The following is a 19,580-nucleotide window of genomic DNA, read 5'->3' as shown; positions in this document are numbered from 1 at the left end:
ATCGGCATATGGTACGTTGTAGTGTGCTGTAAACCAGTGAACAACTTCCAAGTTGCTTTTAAAACTTGTTAAGAAGTGACCGTAAGTACCGATAGCCTTAAAGTTCAGATAAAAAAGACGCAGTGTTCCCTGCTTTTGTGAATGTTTCTGTGACGTGTTCGTGCTTGGCATTTTGACACTGCTATCAGAAAACAGAGAAAGTGCAGTTACAGATAGCTGATAAGAACTTGCTTGCGAGATAAGGAGATGACACGTGCAATTCTAGAAGCTTCTCAGTAGGGTGGGTTTGTAAGGGCAGTCTTTCGTTGGTGTCACCAGGCCAAGATTAGCCTTTCCAAGTGTAGTAAGCAGCTGCTTGTCTTTATGGGCCATGTGATTCCCATTCTCTGTTAACGAAACTTTTGCTCTAGACCAGTGAGGCAGCGGTTAAATGTTGCATAAGTCTGTGCACTTTTATTGATTCTTCAGGGCTGTAATGATCTGCAATTCACTTTTTCTTTTTTTTTTTTAATCCTGTCACTGTGGCCTCCTGTTTGGTACCACGCGCAATATTGCATTGATAATGAATCTGGAGCTTTGCTTGTTATGGGCACTCCCTCAACCTTTTGAGATATCTAACAAAAGCAGGACCTTCTTATTTTCGTAGCCTGAAGAACTTCTTAAAAGCATATGAGAGAAATAGTTTGGTTTTCAGTACTTGATGTTTCTTTGTTGTGAAATGCTGAAGACAACCTGTGCGTAATGATATCTCAACATAGTTTTTTCTGTTATGGCTGTCTCGCTAATGATCAGCTCATGCACTGGTATTGGTGGTATTAAAATTAGAGGCAGTTGTAGCTTTGCAGAGCTACTTATTAGCATTTGCATTACCTCCAACACATTTAGGAAACCAATACGTTCAGGACTGCCCAAAAATGTAACACCTGCTCGTTGCTAAATGGGAGCAGGCAATCTTTTTGGTCAATGCAGGGAAAAGTAACCTGAAGGGGGTTTGGTTGCGTAACTGTGTCAAGAAGGAACAACACATAGAATGAACCATAGTACTAATGCAGTGTTGGCTGGCATGTACTTAAATGACAGCAGCACTGCCACGTCTTCAGATATTCGTGTTACCCACCGTGGTGGCATAGTGACTTTGGCGTTGTGCTGCTAAGTCTGAAGGCGCGGGTTGTGCGCGCAGACCATAGAATGTGAAATTGTGGCACACGGACCTTTCTTGGATGGCAGTCACTACCGATAGTGATGTGTTGACATGGTAGCCGTGGCAGTGTTTACTGCTCCCGTAGCTTCTGTCTCTTCCATGTTGCCCTCGACGACGACACATAGAGTGGATGATGGTCCTTCTGTATCTGACGTGGCAAGTGCGTTGACCACCACAAGGGTGTTCACAGAGAAGTGGGGCCTGATTGAGAAACTGGCTCGCAGCCTTGCTGAGTTTGAGGATGCCGTTAACATGGATAAAACCACTAGATGACAGTGGCCATGAATGTACCACTATTAACCAGACATATGCGACATGTTGAAAGAAGATGCGAACTCATAGGTGTCGAGTGGTGCCTATGCAAGGTCACCTCGCTGACTTGAAAGAGCCGAAAAACGAACAACTACTCTCTGCAACATCAACTTTATTTTCTGAAGTAATAAGCACGTGATGCCCGGCAGTGGCCAGACAGCTTTCCTGGCGAGATTCGAAAGCACGGTAGAGCCCATGTAAACTAGGGGCGGCCGGCATGTGGTAGACGTGGCTTTGGTTACAGAACGAAAAGAAGACACATTCATTTTCTTCGTACTGTTTTCATAATACATTCCCAGTCAACTTCCACCAGAATGTTGGCTGCCAAGCATGGTAATCTTAGAACATATTTGAACAGAACAACTTTAATATGCGTGCATGAAAAAATAGTTGACTTCGTCCATTCGCATTAGTTGAGCGACTCGAATACACACCTTTCGTTCATATCCCAATTTGATCATGGGTGCCAAGTTTGTCGCCATGCGCCATGCGCTCTTCTGAAAATACACGTGATGAAGCTGATGGCGTCAAGCCCTTTCTGTTTGTGCTGGCAATCCAAGGCTGACGCTTGTCTGCAACTGCAGTGGTGGAGTCCACGGAGTCACCGTGGCTGAAGGTGCACTTCACATTCGCTTCTGAAATTTTTTTTTGCAACTGAATACAGCACAGTGGCAGCCCGTTGACCTTGGGTTTGTTATCTGACGTCACAGCAATCACAGACAGAGCACGTTGGAATTGCACTAATTCGCAATGACACTTCTACTGTTCCAAGCTGCCGCTGGGAGAAACAGGTGATCCGCACATTACCAGTGTGAGGAGAAGAGTGGCGTGGTGCGCTTGTTCAAGGCTACGTTCCTCCTCACTAATAAAATGGTCAATACTCTGTCGATATTGACAGAAGTGGACTGGAGGGGGTTTGCACAGTCTCGTGCATTGAGAATTATTACTGATGCTAAGAAACAGTTTAAGGCACAGGCAGAAATTACTGCCTACTATGCATAGATTTGTTTTCAATGAATAGATTCCTTGCCTTGCTTTTCACCTGTCTAATAAAAATTCCCTGTATTATGAACACATTGGAATAAGCTCTTTATGGGTGAGTTTGGATATATTGAATCACGTGATATATAAAACTAGTTTCAGCGCATAAGCCTGTTTGTTATAACTTGGCTTGGCTGGAATATGTGTTGTATTATATTTCCACACATCCATTGTTGTACATTTTGCCACTGATCTTGTTGGATGGAATTATGGTTGTTATTATGTTACTGCTCTCATGCATTACGCGCCTGCTGTATCAGGAACTCCGGAAACGTTGACACTTCGATAATGAGACATGCCTATCTTATCAGATTCTATGTGCGACATGAATAGTGGGCGCAGATTTTTTAATCTATGCTTGCACCATAAACTGCTCTGGAATGTCTGGCGATGCATGTATAAATAGCGGACAGGCTTGAGCAGTTGGATTCGATTTGACAACTGCTGACCGCACTCACCGTGTCATTGTAAGTTATGTGTTGCTTCACTTTCTGAGCACAGGTTTGTCCAATGCACCTTACTCTATCTGACAGTGTATCCACCTCAATGCTCTCATTATTCTGTGCCAATTGCAATGTTATCCCAAGAGAAAGAGAATATACTTATATTTGTTGTTCTGACCAGAAATGTTGTTGTTTGGAATGCTGTTTCATGTCATCTGTATTCAAATCATTTGGGGCAGTACCGTATAAGGCCGAGATTTTTTTTTTTTTTGTTATCTGTAACTGTAGGGATTTTGGAGGTTGAGGTTTCCTGCATGCTTTCGGTGGCTCGCTACCATTATTTCAAATTCATTAGAAAAATGCTCCTTGCTAGGAATATTTAGAAAAACAAATTTAATGACTGATTTGTGATCTTCTGGATTTGTTGTTTTGTTCTGTGCATAAACTTCGTGCAGTGCAAACAACCATACTCGGGCCTAATTAAGGAAGTGTAACTAAAAGTTACCAGGCATTACGTCGCATTGACAATTTGCCTGTGTGTTTGCCTGAAGCACATTGTGCTGCTTAAAAATTCCTCAGACAAATTGCATCTTGTACGGTGAGAAAAATGTCAAAATTATGGAATTCTGCCATATCAGTAATGATGAACAAACTATCAGGCACTGTTATTTTGATTTCTCAGACAGAGAGGAGAACTGTCGAGGCAATGTGTGAATGGGTGTTTTCAGTACCTCCTAGGTGCAGCCACATCTATTGCTACCAGCACTCTAGAACGTTCAGTTGTGCACAACCTGTGTGAGAGAGTTCATAGAAATGTAGAAAATGTTTTCTTTTATTCTGTTATATTGGTACACTTTCTAGGTTATTTATTTGAGCTGCTATATTTTATATGAGTCAATGGGAAAATAATGTTCTGTATGCTGGTGTTTTACTTACATTAAGGGAGGAATTTACTTTCTAACAATTTTTAACTCATTGCACTTCCCTATTTACAGTATGCACAGGGAGGTTAGTGTGCTTGTGTATCTTTTTGTATACTACCTGTATACACTAACTAAACCAGGATCCCAGTTGACAGGTATATGGAAGGCATTCTTTTGTTAAACCTATTCTTTAGCTTTTTTTCGCTGCTTCACCCAGCATTGAAGTATTTGTGTCGAGGCCAAGCCTTTGACTTCAACTTGTGTTGTGCCACTGGCAATTGCAGCCGGTGCCGGCACAGCTCGTCGGCTCCCGACCTGCGCATGGCCGTGTACCAGCCGACGGCGCCGCTGTCTCTGCCTCTGCCGCGCCTCGGACCTGGTGGGGAGTTGGCTGGCAATGTGTCGACAGGTGGCTTTCAGTACTTCCTGGGAGCGGCCACATCCATTGCTACCAAGCTTCACGAGGAGACCATGACCTACCTCAACCAAGGTTGGTCACCGTATTTTACTTCAGCGCTAGTTAAGAGCTCAAAACTGGGTTTGCAGTATCTATCTGTCCTTTCTGTTAAGCTGTCGTCATCATGCTGTTGTTGTCATTATTGTGACCTCCTCATCCAATCCTTTGCTTCAACCTCATTATACGCCAAAGAAAAGCAAAACCTTGCCCCATTGCCGCCATCCCTGGGGCTCGAACTCGTGCCTCTGTGGCAATGTCTAGTTGCGAGCTCGACGCACTGACCACTAACTATTGTGCAACATTTATGTTTGGTGATGTTCACAAAATTTAGTGGAATATGCAGACTCTTGAGAGTGGTGGCATTTTTGCTTGTAATTCAGAGGCGAGAATTGACAATACTCAAGTGGATGAAAAGCGCATTGTGTGCATTGCCGAGAAATTGTTTTTTCAGTTGATGGTGGTGTCTGATTCGAGGGCCTGCTGCTGTTTGCAGTGAGTGAGTTGAGAGTGGGATGAATCAATGAAGTGCGCTATTTATATATATATATATATTTTGTTTGTAGTGTTGCCTTTATTTAATCCTTTAACTGCCACTCTCTAGATAACTCAGGCACTCACTCTCCCACAGCCCCTGCCACTCTAGAGTATGCTCATTCTGTGCTTTCAGCACACTCCCTGCCTCGCCAGAAGCAACTCCGTGCAAAAAATAGCATTGTATTGTTATTGTGCCATCTATGGAGAGCTAATATGAACACAAAAAAACAAACATTGAAAGTTAAATTTGTGACTGCAGGTGAAGCACATGTCTCAGGGCTCCGTCGTTGTGTCACGGCAGGGCAGCCATAGCGAACCAGTGTGGCAGGTTCATCCACACTTTCACTGGCGAAGAGATATATGAATACTTGATGAATTATAAATTGTCCGCTGAGCCAAAAATTGAAGAAAAACAAAGGAAGCGGCCGAGGCTGAGTATTGGAAGGACCGTCGTAACCATGACCAAAGTGGCATGTCCACCCGTCCCAAACTGTGACAGGCGAACGAATTTATGAACTGTTTACAAATACTGAAATGCAAGAAAACGGCGATGAATTACCAGCTTCTATGTAGCATTAAGTGTCCACTGAACCAGCATGTGATAAAAACCTGGCAGGGGCTGTGTAGTTAAAGAAAAAAAAAAAAAAAAAGAACTTGGCAGTCAAAGGGTTCAAAAAAGCTGTAGCTCTAGTAAAGCTCTTGGTAGTTTTAATTTTGATAAGTGATAATGTGTGATTCTGGCTTTATTGAGAGAGACCTCTAAACCTTAATTATTCTAATTTGAATCAAGGGTAGCTTGCACATAAATTATAATTTATTTTAATAATTTCTACTTTTTTCTTCCAAACAACCTGTGGCATTACAGAGTTCGAAGGCTTGAGTGCCATAGGCATTTTTCACTGAAGGTTCTTTGGTCCCTAAATCTTTGAGCTATTAGATTTTTTTGCATCCATGACTTTTTGCCAAGTTGGATAACTTTTCGTGCTGAGGCAAGCTGCTTATCTAGCAAGATGAGTAACAGCTGACAGTTTTTGATTAACTTACTCTGAAGCTGGTTGGTTTCCATTGGTGATATTTGTTGCCTGATGTTTTCACACAGGTCAATCATACGAGATTAAGCTCAAGAAACTTGGTGATCTCACAGAAATGCGGGGGAAGATGCTGAAGGTGAGTGTATAGATGTGACAGACGCCTCATCCTTTTATCTAACTTCACATCTTGTGGGCTTGCATCTCTGATGAAAGGACCTGCCATGATAGCTTAGTGGCTGTGGTGTTCTGGTGCTAAGCGCGATGTTGTGGGTTTGATCCTGGCCACAGCAGTCACATTTCAGTGGGGGCGAAATGCAAGAACGCTCCCGTTAGATTTAGGTGCACGTTAATGATCCCCAGGTGGTCAAAATTAATCCGAACTCCCCCACTACTGCATGCCTCATAATCAGATTATGTTTTCGGCACGAAAACCGTAAATATGTATCTATTTTTTTTTCTGTTTATATGATATATGAAGAGAGACTGACTCTGGGCTTGTTGAAACATGAGTAAGGAATGCTTGAATGTTTGCATTTTTTTAAAATGTTTAATGCCTTTATGAATGAAGTGAATGAATATTCTCTGCCCTTGCTTGGTTTTATTCCTAGAACCAAAATATACCTGCAAATCAAAACTTTCATGAGTGACTGTCAACTGTACTGCTTAGTACTTCAACTGCAAAATTTTGTTATAGAAGCTACGCACTATTTCCCAACTTTCTGCCAACTCTCTTTCATATGATTCTAAAAAGATATTACACGCCTGATTTATTATTATATTCACCGGAATACCAAAGAAGAAAACTTGCTCTGGAAAAAAAAAAGAAAAGGCCTTTTTCTGAGCATTTGTGGAAGTCTCATGTCTTCAATATAACTTGCTGTATATGTATCCACTTAACACATAATTATGGTCAATGTGTAGTGAGACAAATGTTCAACTTAATCTATTGTGATTATTGGCCACTTAAGTCATAAGGCATGGGTTCTCAAAGTGGGTTCCGCTGAACCCTGGGGTTCCGCAGGCCCCTGCTCGTGGTTCCGCGAGCCACTGATAAATTTTCCGTGGTCCCGCGCTCGCCAAGTGGCTAAAACGGCGAACACGAGGTGCGCTCGATCCACAGAACTTCCATTACCCATGCCCGAGTGTCAAAAAGCACATCACAGTGAGTAACGGAAACACGCGAACTGCGCAATAAATCCGCAAGCAGCTTGTAGCCACCCAAGCTCCGAAAACGGGCATCCATGGGCAGCGCGCCTAAGCTTTCACACTTGAATCTCGGAGGCCGTAACTTAGCACCATGCGCATTTCTCCCGTTTGTAGACAGGGTAGGTGCCGATAGCGTGCGCACGGACATATACGTCGGCGGAATAAAAAAGAAAAGAAAGAAATGCGCGCAGCACTGCAAATGCGTGCCGCAAAAGAGCAAAAACGGCACTAACGTCCAAAACCGAAGCGGCGCAGTCCGCATCGCTATGGTCCTCTGCGGCAATTGTACACGATATGTGACTGGCAGTAACGCCGGAATGCTTTGCGTCTAATTGTGCCCTCAAAGCCTTTATTCTTACGTTAATCGCCGCGCGTAACACCGCGTTGGCGGCTAGCCACGTGCCTTCATAAGTGCGTAGTCGCCATCTATGGTTGCGTTGATAGCCACCACAGTTTCGTCCGCAGCGGTTGCGGCAAACAGTAGTTTCGTTTTGACTCGGTACGTGCGTCGGCTGTGTGCCTTCACAACTGCATAGTCGCCATCCACGATCGAGTCGATAGCAACCGCGGTTTCTTGCACACTTGTTGCAGCAAACGGTAGTTTCGTTTTGACTTGGTGCGTGCGTCGGCCGCCTGCCTTCTGAACTGCAAAGTTGCCGTCCATGATTGCGTCGATAACGGCCGCGGTTTCATCCACAGCAGTTGCGGCAAGCAGTAGTTTCGCTTTGACTTAGTGCAAAGCTGTCGAAGATTCATGAAGAGCACCGGCTACATCGCGATGGACGGACAATTTGTTAGCGACTAGCTCACTAGCGATAAAATAATCGGGATGTGCGCGCGGTAGTGAAACGTGTGTCTCAGATGAAGACACGCGCCGCGGCCGCGCTGCGAAGGATGTCACGAGGCCTTCGCCGCTGCTAGCTCTAATCAGTCATGAGATGAGAATTTCAGCTTCCGCACTGCTCTTGTGCGAAATAAAAACAAGCCTTGCTGATTCTTTCAGTAAAAAGCATGCTGACGTAGTAAGCATTCATTTATTGTTTTCTTGATACCCTGGATAATTCGACATTCGGTTAATTAGGACATTTTAATTCAGTTAATTCAAGGGGGGGGGGGGGTTCCTTGGCGCTTCATGGAGCTTAGCAGGGTGCCCTGGAACGAACATGCTTGAGAACCCCCTGTCATAAGGCATATTCTGGTACTCTGGGAATTGCACTCATTGCATAAACCTGCAAGTCATTAACTATTGTGGCTCTGGTAGGTGTGGAGGTGTCTGTGTCGACAGGATGCAAAATGCCCGGAGGCCACAGTCTTTAAGTTTGCCAGCAGTGTCAGACCCAATGTTAGCTTGGTCAATGTACATTAGTCAATTCGGCTGCATAATAATGCCTGTGCGTGTTACCTTGTAGAGTGCCAGTGGAAGCGTTTTGTGTGCTCTTTACTGTGATAGCTGTTACGGGCTCTTTCTTACCTTGAAATTGTGTAACCATTATCAGCCACAGGCTGAAAAGGAAAAGGATCTTTCCCTTTCTCAGGATTTGTTCCTGTGTTCGTTATGCACATCTTTGCCTTGGCAATCATTACTGCTCTTGCTTTGACAGCACATGCTGAAAGTAGTGCATGACCCCAGTTACTTTACTCTGTCTGAGTTCACTTTTATTGGGTGGCTCTCAGATGCTTTGGCTTTACACATTGTGCTTGCTTTCCTTAGAGCTCCACGGTAGTATGTAGGCATCCCACAAAGCAGAATTCGGACACCTGTTAATGAGAATGAATGCTCGACATCTGCTGCGGGAGAGTCCAGAGACAAAAGCCAGAAGGGAGAAAGTGCTTAGAGGTGCTGGGATGTAAACAAACCATCCCACCAACTACGAATGCTTAATTATGGACTGTAACTCCCAAGGCCACTTATGCAGCTTCTTCACGAAGAAGGCCTGCAGGCATTTACTTAAACCATCTTAGACCGTATTGCCGACTATGCAATCAAAACAATCTTTAAAAGCTTTCCGATACAGCTTAGACCACTTGTACTGTACAGCTTATAGTGCAGGACCGGATATAAAGCGGTATTTTCCGATTCAGATTCAGATTTTATTAGTTCCAAAAAAGTTGTTACAACATCAACATCAACAGACGAAAGTCAAGGTTTTAGGCGGCAGGCGGACGAAGGCGGTCGGACTAAAGTTGTTCGGCAGTTCAGCACGAATATGCGCGAGTAGAGGAAGTTCGAGGCAAAGGGTACCGGTAGAACAGTCGATCAAAGCTGAATGCGCCGTAAGGAAGTCTAGTCCGAAGATTAGGTCATGGGGACAATTGGTCAGCACTGTAAAAAGAACTGGAATGTGGCGGTCGGCGATACTGATCCGGGAAGTACACATTCCAGTGACGGCAACAGTGCTGCCATCGGTGACGCGTACAGCTCGTGTAGTAGCAGGCGTGAGAACCTTTTTCAATCGACGACGGAGGTTATTACTCATTATGGACACCTGGGCTCCAGTATCTATTAACGCCGTCAAAGGGACACCGTCGACGTGGACATCAAGTAAGTTCTGGTTCGTTGGGAGCATCAATGGGGGATTTTGACACGACGAAGATAATGCAGCGCTACCCCCAGGAGCTGCATGGTCTAGTTTTCCGTCCGGGAAGACCCATAATTGGTCGGCGACGAATAGCGGCGTGGCTGGGGCGACGGGGACCGACGGCGCAGAGGTGACGGTGAGCGAGCGGGACGACTGTCATCGATGGATACGTCAGAGGTAGAAGGCATACGGCGAGGCGAGTAGCGGCGAGGGTCGGCATATGGGCGCGGAGACGGGGAGAAGTAGCTCGAATATGGCGATATCCAGGAGGTGCGGCAGTGGCGAGCGACGTGGCCAATGCGGTGACAACGGAAGCAAATGGGCTTGTCATCCGGAGTTCTCCACTCTGTAGGGTTGCGGTATCTGGGAGGGGAATACAGATTGGTGCTAGGCGCAGCTGTCGGCACCAGTCGGGCGTCAGGTCGCGAGACGGAGCAGGCAGCAGGAAAACCGAGGTTGGCAAATTCTTGCCGCACAACTTCCTGAATGAGGGAGATCGCCGGGGCTGGTTGGTCAATGGTGGGGTCAACTGGGCGTGGATGGAACGGGGCAGGACTTACAGCCTCGAGCTCGCGGCGAACAATACGTGTGACGGTCTCATTGGACGGGGGTGAAGCGGTAATGGCGACGCAGGAGGACGTCGCAGCCGTGTTAGGGAGCCGGGAGAACTGCGGAATGACGCGGCGGCTTTTGGCGAGCTCAAAGCGGCGGCATTCCTTGATAATGACGTCGATGGTGGACACATTGTTGAATATCAACAAGTTGAACGCATCGTCCGCGATCCCTTTGAGAACGTGGCCTACCTTGTCAACTTCGACCATGTTCGCGTCGACTTTTCGGCAAAGAGCGAGCACGTCCTGTATGTACGAGACATACGATTCAGTAGAAGACTGCACTCGAGTAGCAAGCTCTTTCTTTGCAGCCAGCTGCCGACCGGTCGGATTTCCAAAAAGGTCGCGGAGCTTCTCCTTGAAAGCATCCCAGCTAGAGATCTCCTCCTCGTGTGTCCGGAACCAGACACGAGGTGTTCCGTCCAAGTAGAAGAGGACGTTCGCGAGCATAATGGTAGGGTCCCAGTGGTTGTTGCGGCTAACAAGCTCATACATGCCGAGCCAGTCATCAACGTCGACATTATCTTGGCCGGAGAATATGCCAGGATGGCGGGGAGTGGCAACCGTGACGTACGTTGTGGTTGGAGTCGGAGTAGTAGGAGCAGACGAGGTCTCGTCAGCGGGAGCCATGGTGGAAAGCAGGACGGTGCGGCCGCTGCGGAGCTCCGTGGCGAGGACGGGGAACGGCACGCTCCACCAAAATGTTACGCGAACGAAGGATTGAGTACTGGAGACTATTTACAAAATATATTTACACAGGATAGCTGCAGCGCTGGCCAGTTCAGCCGACAGCTCGAGAGCAAAGCGCAATTCGTCTTCTTCGTCTGGGCGCCCGCGCGCATCGTCCATAAGAAACACGCAATATCATGTATCAATATACAGACAAAGGTCCCAAAGTGAAAGAACTGTTGTGGGACCCTTGGTAAATAATACAACTTTGATGGTGGTATCTATACATAGTAAATGAACGCAATTATCAAACAACATCGACAGATGAAATACTTTATTCGACAATTCAATTCAATCAAGCAAACACGAAAGAACATGGTAAGAAAGAAGCCCGAGACTCGACAAGCATGGATGAAAACAACATGGATGAAACCTAAGAAGTGACATGTGAGAGAGAAGTTTAAGATACACCGCCAGGATCATAATACAGTTATCGCAGGAAATGACACTTAAGTAACTTTTTAAAGATTTCAAGAGAAGAGCATGATTTAATAGTTGATGGTAATTCATTCCAAAGAAAAATTGCTGCGAATGAAGATGTTTTTCTGCCATAATTGGTATGAACCATGGGTAACAAGAAATTGTTATTAGCCGCAAGTCTGGTTACATTTTTATTCTGCAAAAGGTCAACAATGAACGGAAACGTGAGGTTATTATGCAGCAACTTGGGGAGTAAGACAGCTATGTTAAACTGGAACAAATTATTAACAGGCAAGATACTGTATAAGTGAAGTTACACAGAAGCATTGGATTGCATAGTACTAGAAATCATAATGCATATTGGCTGATTTTGGATGTGTTGAATTGATGATAAGTGACAAGCGTACGTGTTGCCCCATGAAACAATACTGTAATTAATGTGACTATGAATGAAAGTAAAATACAACGCTAGCAGAGCCTCACGAGAGAAAAAGGGACGAGCTTTGATTAATGCACGGATACCAACCGCAGTCTTCTGCTTGAGATGTTGGAAGTGACAGCGAAATGTAAGGTTAGAGTCAAGATGTATGCCAAGAAAAGTAACATCGGTACAAGCGGGAATTGAATGAATTCCAAGCTTTAGTTCAGGAATAAAGTTTAAGGACCTCTGAGCACTTTTAAACAACATATATTTAGTTTTTAGAGGATTAAAAACTAAGTAATTGTTACTACACCATTTCATAATGTTACTCAATGCAATATTTAACTTTGAAGTAAGAGCAGTAATAGATTTATCAGATGAAGATATGGTTGTGTCATCTGCGTATAAAACGCAATGATCGTAGTTGGAGGAGCTAAAAACTGCCATTTTTCTTCCCATAAGAACTCAATGTGTACGCCTACTGCTTAATAGTGCAGCTGCGCGAGGTGAAATACTGGGCATAATGTCGTTGCCAGAAAATCTTGCAGACAAGCGAGGCAGCGAATGCACTTCTCAACGAGGTGCACTGGCCAAGGGGAGAGTGACGAGGGCAGTGCGGGGGTGGAGGAGAACAAGAGGGCGTGGATCGAACGAGGAACTGAGGGGGGAAAAAAAAAGAAAGAAAGCACTGTGGCAGCGTGCTGGCTCGGCCAACACCACCTAGATAGCACAAGGCCTGTTCACTCCGATCCATGACGTCATGCTACCTGGCTTGACTGCCGTAGAATCTAGAGTAAGTAACCGTGATTTAGATGTCACTGCTTTTGTCATGCCAGCCTTGGCAAAGGAAATTTCGGGCCAGGTAGCATGCCGTCATGGATCGGAGGGAACAGGCCTTGTGCTATCTAGGTGTTGTTGGCTCAGAGAGGCACGGGGGTTGTCTAGGCAACGGAGAAGCATTTTGCTCCGGCTGCTTGTCAGCAGTGTGCGGGCCGAGCTGAACACGTGTGCATTGTGGATCTTTGTCTCTTCAGTTAGTGTGCAGAAAGTAAATACAGTCGCCGAGTTATTTTTTTCGAACACAGACAGGATTGCTAAAGATGTGAATTATCGAGCAGGGCCGTAAAAATGAAATTCGACGGTAAGATCTGTTGATTTTTACAACTCCAGCACTGCGGAAAAATCGGTAGAGGCCACGAGTGTGTTTCGCATTTGTCTGTCGCGAAGCGCAGATATTGTGCATGCGACCTTGGCTCCGCGATGCTATCAGTTTAAACTGTTCTGCAAATTCATTGGTTTGGAATGTTGTCAGTATGTGAGCTTTCGTCGCTTCTACCAGTATGCGCACATACAAACTTTTGCTATGACCATTCGCTCTAGTTGCCTTGCCGGCTGATCTCCCATGAACCTCATTTCATGCGTGCTGCTGTCAGTTCAGTCTACGCGTGTGATCTCACACCAGATCTCCGTGCATTAGTTTACAAGTACGTATGCCGTCTTGTCAGGAGTTGGCGGCCAAAGTTGCAGTTTGGTGCAGACAATGAAATGAAAAAGTGGTCTATGCTGTAGTCGCCAACAAGTTTGCTTAAGTTCAGGTGCTCTCACTGATTGGTGGCTTTGTTGCTCACTGTTAGGTATGGCGTCATTAATAGGCACCTGCCTACAGAGAATGCATAGATGATTTTTGTTATGTTCATCATGGGCTCTGAGCTGGTCATGTTAGTATTGTATAGCCACAGTCTATCTCCATAGTCTTTTGACTAGGTTGACGTGTTCATGGTACATGGGTTGCTGTTAGATGCTGCAAGAGAGAATTGTCATGAAAAATGAGTGAAAAGAAAGGCTGATAAGTACATACATTTGCCTAACTTAAGTTGAATGTAGTGTCAGATGTCCCAATGCTGGACAGTTCATGTGACACACGTTACAGCTTATATGTGTTTATTATTCAATCCCCATGAAGGACTTGTCACTAAGGTCCTGCCATAGTTGGTGTTCATAGCAATCCTTCAAACCCATTGAAACTCTCGCATGTCAGGCCTTGAAAACCCTTTAATTTCATTAGGTGCTTCAAAATTCTTGAATTTTGTTTTCTACTAGGCCTAGCAGATTTTGTTTTGACATTTGGTGGCCGAGTTGGGTGCAATCCAAAAGTAAGCCAATATATCCAGTTAGCAGCTTTGCAGCAGCTGGTGATAGTTTACTTGCTAAGCATTTTTAATGTGCCCCTTTCTTGTAGGTGTGCAAAAAAGAAAAAGTTCGCTCATTGTTAAAAACGATTGTCTTGTTTTCAAGCTTTCAATTGGCTCAGTCTTTGAAAATACTTTGCCAGGGCTTTTGGAAGTCCTTAAAAACCCTTAAATTTTTTTCTATACAAGCTGCAACAAACCTTGCATGGACTTATAAGTACAAAAAAAATGAAAGGTTCTTTTTGATCATTAGTGTTCTAAAACTGTGCTTTAAACTGCTGCTTTATATGTGTTTGTCTTTTTTTTAGAGCACCATTCGAATTGGTTTTCAAGAACGTCGGCTGCAGTACATGGAAAAAGAACAGATTACTCAGTGGATGCGGCAGAGACCAGGCGAAAGGATACTTGAAGCTGGTAAGGGTGCATCTAGCTGCACAGTGTCCTTGCAAATGGCTGCACATATAAGCAGCCCATTGTACTGGAACTGGAGTCTTGCCATGTAACACAGTGTGTGCCACCTAGGTGTTTAAAAAGTAAATAAAAATGTAAGCAGTTGCACAACTACACGACAGATGGGGCTGTGCGATTCTCACCTTCTCAGTTGGGATTGCTTTCTTGCTTCCAAAGTCTCCGTGGACCAGGAAGAAGAATATAAAAGGAGCAAGGGACCAGGCACTGGCAGTCGGGCCAGTTGGGCAGGAGCTCAATTGTGCCTTGGGTAGTCCCTGACTGTTCACTCTTGTACATGGACGTGAACTGCGTCTTGGTGTAGCCCTGACCGTTCTCACTTGTGTCCACCCATGCCGCTGTTGTTGATGCCCGAGACAGTCACCCATTGTTCTCGTCAGTTTGAACATTTCGATGTGGCCCCCTTGACTGACGTAGTCACCATCCACTCCTATCGTCTGATTCTTCGGTTCCTGTCGTTCTTTTGTGCTAGTGAGTACTTGTGTAGTCGAAAATTTTATGGCTCTCCTGGGCATTTCAGATCAGTGAGTGCATCTTCTGCCTTTTTTTTTTTCGTTTTGCTGATCCTATCCAGATATTGCATGCAACTGCGTGTCACAGTGCAAAGAATTCCACTATGTGCAGTCATTACGTGACTGCAGGTGAGGTTGGTGTGTGTAGTGGAATATGTATACAAAAAAGTTGTTTGCAGTGAACGTTATGAGGAGACTGGTTCTGCAATAGGATAAAAAAAGATGGCTGTTGTTGCTTAGTGGCTTTAGTATTTTGTTAAGCAGGAAGTCCCAAGTTTCATTTTTAGCTTCAGCGACTTCATTTCAACGAGTGTGGAATACAAGAATAAGAATGCTCACATACTTCGATTGAAAGACATGCTAAAGAACTCCAGGTGGTTACAATGAAATAAGAGCCCTTCACTAAGGCCTCTATCGTAGCATTTGTGTTACTTTCGGACATTTATTAAGCTTCAAAAATCAAAAGGACGAAAGATTCAAGGATCTGCTATGTTTTCAGCATTCATTCACAGATGTCTGAAGCTTTGATTTATCATGTGATATTTAGAGTAAAGACGAAGCTTTGAAGAGTGCGCCGCGCAATCTTCGCACGATGGACGCCGCTTGGCGGAAGGAGAAGGAGAGGTGCCGGTGTATAATAATATGCAGTGCAGTGCTATTATGCAGTTAAGCACCTGCTATTATGCAGTGCAAGCACCTGCATAATAGCAGGTGCTTGCACTGCGCACTTTTTGCACAATGGATGTCGCTCAGCGTGAGCAGCAATACACAGAAACAGAACGACCACAGCTCGGCTGTTTCAACAGATTTCACTTCATGGAACTGGCTCCATTTTTTTTTTTAAACATTCACTGTATGAAGTACGTGGCGGTGCCGCGAAGGCGTCCGAATTATTGGGCATGGCTGAAAAATCGGGCGTCCAGAAAATCGGCCGTTGACTGTAAAAGGCTTTATGAGGTTTACTGATATGTTGACTGTGAAGGGTTTCTCTTGCAAAAGCGGGGAGCAGTACCCAGGGTTATCTCAACCCACAGCTGTCATTTGACAGTGTCACTTGCCTTAAAGAGCAAATGCTCATTTTCGGTCACTTACTTTTTCAGTTTATGACTATCTGTCATACTTATCATTGCTATGGTCAAAATGTCCTTAGTTGGTTACGCATTTATCCAGCCACATTTGTATTTGCTTATGTAATTTAGTAATGCGCAATTCAACCCTGAAAGAATGGATTGCATTTGTCAGATTGATTGGTTGATGAGGCTTAACAAACCGGATGACCTGTTTTGGTTATCAGAGGTGCCATAGTTTGGGAGCCCTGAATTAATTTTGACCACCTGGGATTGTTTACCATGCTCCTAAATCCATGTAAACAAGTGTTTTCGCATTACTTTGGTATTAGAACATGGCTACGCCGCCAAAAATTGAACTTACAACCTTGCGGCTTACCGCCAGGATGCCAAAACCACTGAGCAACCGCCTAGGGTTTATTCTGTCTAAGCAGCTTGAAATGAAGATATTGAGATATTAACTTTACTAGTAGGGTATTGCCCTTTGTTCATCCAGCACATCTCAGTCTTATTATGCTAACTTTTCAAGCAGTTATAAGGTTATTTAAAAACACGATATGCTTTTCACTGCTGTTTGTGTCGTACATCATTTGGCTGCATTAACATTGGGCTGTTTCACTTAAGCAAAGTGTGGAAGACTCAGAATCTTGTTAATTCCTTTTCTGTACCTCCACCAGATGTGCCCTTGTCGTACGGAGTGTATGATGTGGTCAACACACCTAACAAGGTCCACTTCTGTGAGTTCCTTTGGGATCCAACCAAAGAAACAGGAGTCTTTGTACGAGTAAGTGTACTTCCATGCCCTTGGCATAAGAGGTGGCATGCGGGCTATTTCTGTGCTTGAACATGTTCTGTATTTGTGTTCCTTTTTCTTCAGCATCGCACAGTGCAATGCTTCTCGCAAGGTTTTTGGTTGGCCATCTTTAACCCTGTAAAGCTTTTTTGTCTGAACAGTAAACCAGTGGAACAGAGTGACTGAAAAGCAAGTGAATTCTGTAAATGATGTATTTTATTTGATGCTGTAACCCCCCTGCTGTAATGCCTTAGAGTGCTGTGGGGTAACCTTTGAATAAAGGATAAAGAATGGGGCGGTGCTACCGTTTGGTGACATACTGTGTTCTATGCAGCCTCCGATACCCATAGGCTGTTATTTTTTACAGCGAAGCTGTTAAGGGCTCAGTCTTCGATGCTCCTGTCTGCGTTTAGAAAAAAACTCGCATTGGCCGTATGCTCTAACGCACGGCGGAGAGCAAAGACGACTTCTTCCGCTACGCGAAAGGCCGTGGGTGGACGGGAGGGTGGGAGGGAGTGGAGGTGACGTTTAGCTGGCGGCACCAAATGCGTATCTTGTGACTGGGTGCAAGGGGAACTGGCGACTCAATCACAGTCTGAGAAGATTTACCATAAAAGGCATGTGCTGCCGGTGTTTTGTTTTATGACATTTGTTTATGGGCTGTCATTCTCAAAATGCTGAGGAGCTGTATAAACTTGGACAAGTAGCAGCACCAGCAACGCTCAGAACTGTTGTCGATGGTGGCGGCATTTTACCCGTGTTTGCACCGAACGCGCGTGGCATTGGTGACGTGTTTATTGAAAAACGTGCCAACAGTTGCCGTACACCCTATGGCAGTGTACCGTAGCAACCATAAGGCCATGGTCCCTGTGGTCACTAAATAAATGAAAACCACCAGATCATATATATTTCTCATCCTTTAATAGTTCAATTAACCAATTACATCATCACATCTTAATGGTCATAATTGAAAATACATAATTCCCACCATAGTACAGCTTCGCTGATCTTCCATCTCCACCCTAGTGGACGGGCTGACAGTTTTTTGCTAACGTGTCAAGTGGCCATTGGGTAACGTACTTATTCTTTAATGTTGCTAGTTCAGGCTTTCTCCTCCAGAGAGCAGTGCCTGCGAATTTTCAATCGAGGCAGTAGCATGTGTGATCGTCGTATTCATTTCAAGTTTCCTTCTGGTAACTACTTTTATGCTTGTCCTAGCAGCGTGTAACTAAAAATTACGTATGAAAGAAGCAATAAAAAACAGACGCATGATCATCATTTGAATGCCTAGGCATTCCTTGGGCACATGAATAATTCGAATTGGTGTTCATGACTGTATAGTAACATGGCGTGATTGTGCGTAACATTCGGCCTTCTTTTGTCAGAGGTCGTAAGTTTCCTACTTTTTTTGCATTTTTGGCTGTCTCTTAGTTACAGGCATTGTGTAAAGTTGTACGCGATAGGACCAATCAGAAACGCATGATTGAACATTTTTAAAAGCGTAGCTTCCCTTACGAAAACTAGGCACTCACATTCATGTTTGTGACCGCTTTGTAACTACAGTCGCAGACGGATTGTTTGGACTCCAAAAATTCGGACTTGTTGGATATTCCGGACTTCATAAATGCACCGTCAGGGTCTCCATAGAGCGAATGAATCTTCGCGACCGATTAGGTTGGATGAATTAAGGCCAAGAAGTTTGATTTTCCGGACTAAATCGCTTGTTCCGAGCCACACTGCTCGATCTTGGAGACCGCCATGTTGGATTTTCTACTGGCTTAGCCAGGCATGGCTTCCAGTTGCCCGCTTTATAGCCTCCAAGATTGGGAGGCGCACACTGTGCACGCCATTCTGCTGTCTCAGAGGCCATGCCCGATCTTCCTTAGCTGACAGAACGCTCCAGGGGACAGCACTTTTTCTTTCTTTTTTCGGTCGGCACTATCGTCATCATCACTGAATTAGGGATCAGGTTTTTTTTTTTCTTTTTTGTTTTTTTGCGATTGCTATTTTGTACATGGTGTATCCACAGAGCAGGTGTGTCTTGGAGACGTCGCATCTTTGTGTGTCGTCGTGTGGCTTTACATTTGTGCGATCGGCGCCACCTCCTGTGCCTTCGTGAGAGCCAAGTGGTGCAAAGTATCGTTTCTTCGATCTCCATGGCGATCTCCGTTGCTGCAGATCGCCAACGCCGTGACGCTCTTGTCGACTGTATGCGGAGACGACGTAAATTTTGCGCAACCAAGAAAATTTGATTGTCTTCAAGCTTAGTATGAGGCAAGGCATTACAGATTTTTTAAATGCCACTTTAAGCCTAATAAATTTTATTTTTTGGGGTGAGAAGTTTTTCAAACAGTTAGATTTTTTTTACTATTTCTCGGTCCTCGCGAGGTTCGGAAAAGCGGTCGGCGACTGTAGTTCTAACGTTCAGACTTTTTCTCAAATGTTTCAGTTTGGATCTCTCTTAGAATCAAAGCAGTTCAGTTTTATTTTAATGCATTTAGCATTCTCTGGGAGCTTATCCCTATTTCGCGAGACTGTCTAACCATTTTGAAGGCTGACCCTGAAGATATCGCAGTATAGCAGAGTCTAACCAGACCCGTACGCGGGAGACAACCGCTGCTACCGTATTTACTCGAATCTAGG

The 19,580-nt window shown here is 44.7% G+C and overlaps 1 protein-coding gene across 5 annotated transcripts in view; it reads left to right on the top strand.

Annotated features, from left to right (window-relative positions):
- Positions 1-19,580, top strand: part of LOC119455847 (transcription factor CP2-like protein 1) — a 148,685-nt gene that overhangs the window by 92,804 nt on the left and 36,301 nt on the right. For all 5 annotated transcript variants that reach the window (XM_049669360.1, XM_049669359.1, XM_037717357.2 and 2 more), the window contains exons 6-9: positions 4,205-4,410; positions 6,011-6,078; positions 14,406-14,511; positions 16,822-16,928. In XM_049669360.1, coding sequence (XP_049525317.1) covers positions 4,205-4,410; positions 6,011-6,078; positions 14,406-14,511; positions 16,822-16,928 — 487 coding nt within the window. The remainder of the gene's footprint in view (positions 1-4,204; positions 4,411-6,010; positions 6,079-14,405; positions 14,512-16,821; positions 16,929-19,580) is intronic.

This window comes from Dermacentor silvarum, chromosome 6 (genome assembly GCF_013339745.2).
Source record: "Dermacentor silvarum isolate Dsil-2018 chromosome 6, BIME_Dsil_1.4, whole genome shotgun sequence".
Taxonomy (NCBI): domain Eukaryota; kingdom Metazoa; phylum Arthropoda; class Arachnida; order Ixodida; family Ixodidae; genus Dermacentor; species Dermacentor silvarum.
The sequence above is the reverse complement of the archived record's forward strand: the minus strand, read 5'-3'. Positions and strand labels throughout refer to the sequence as shown.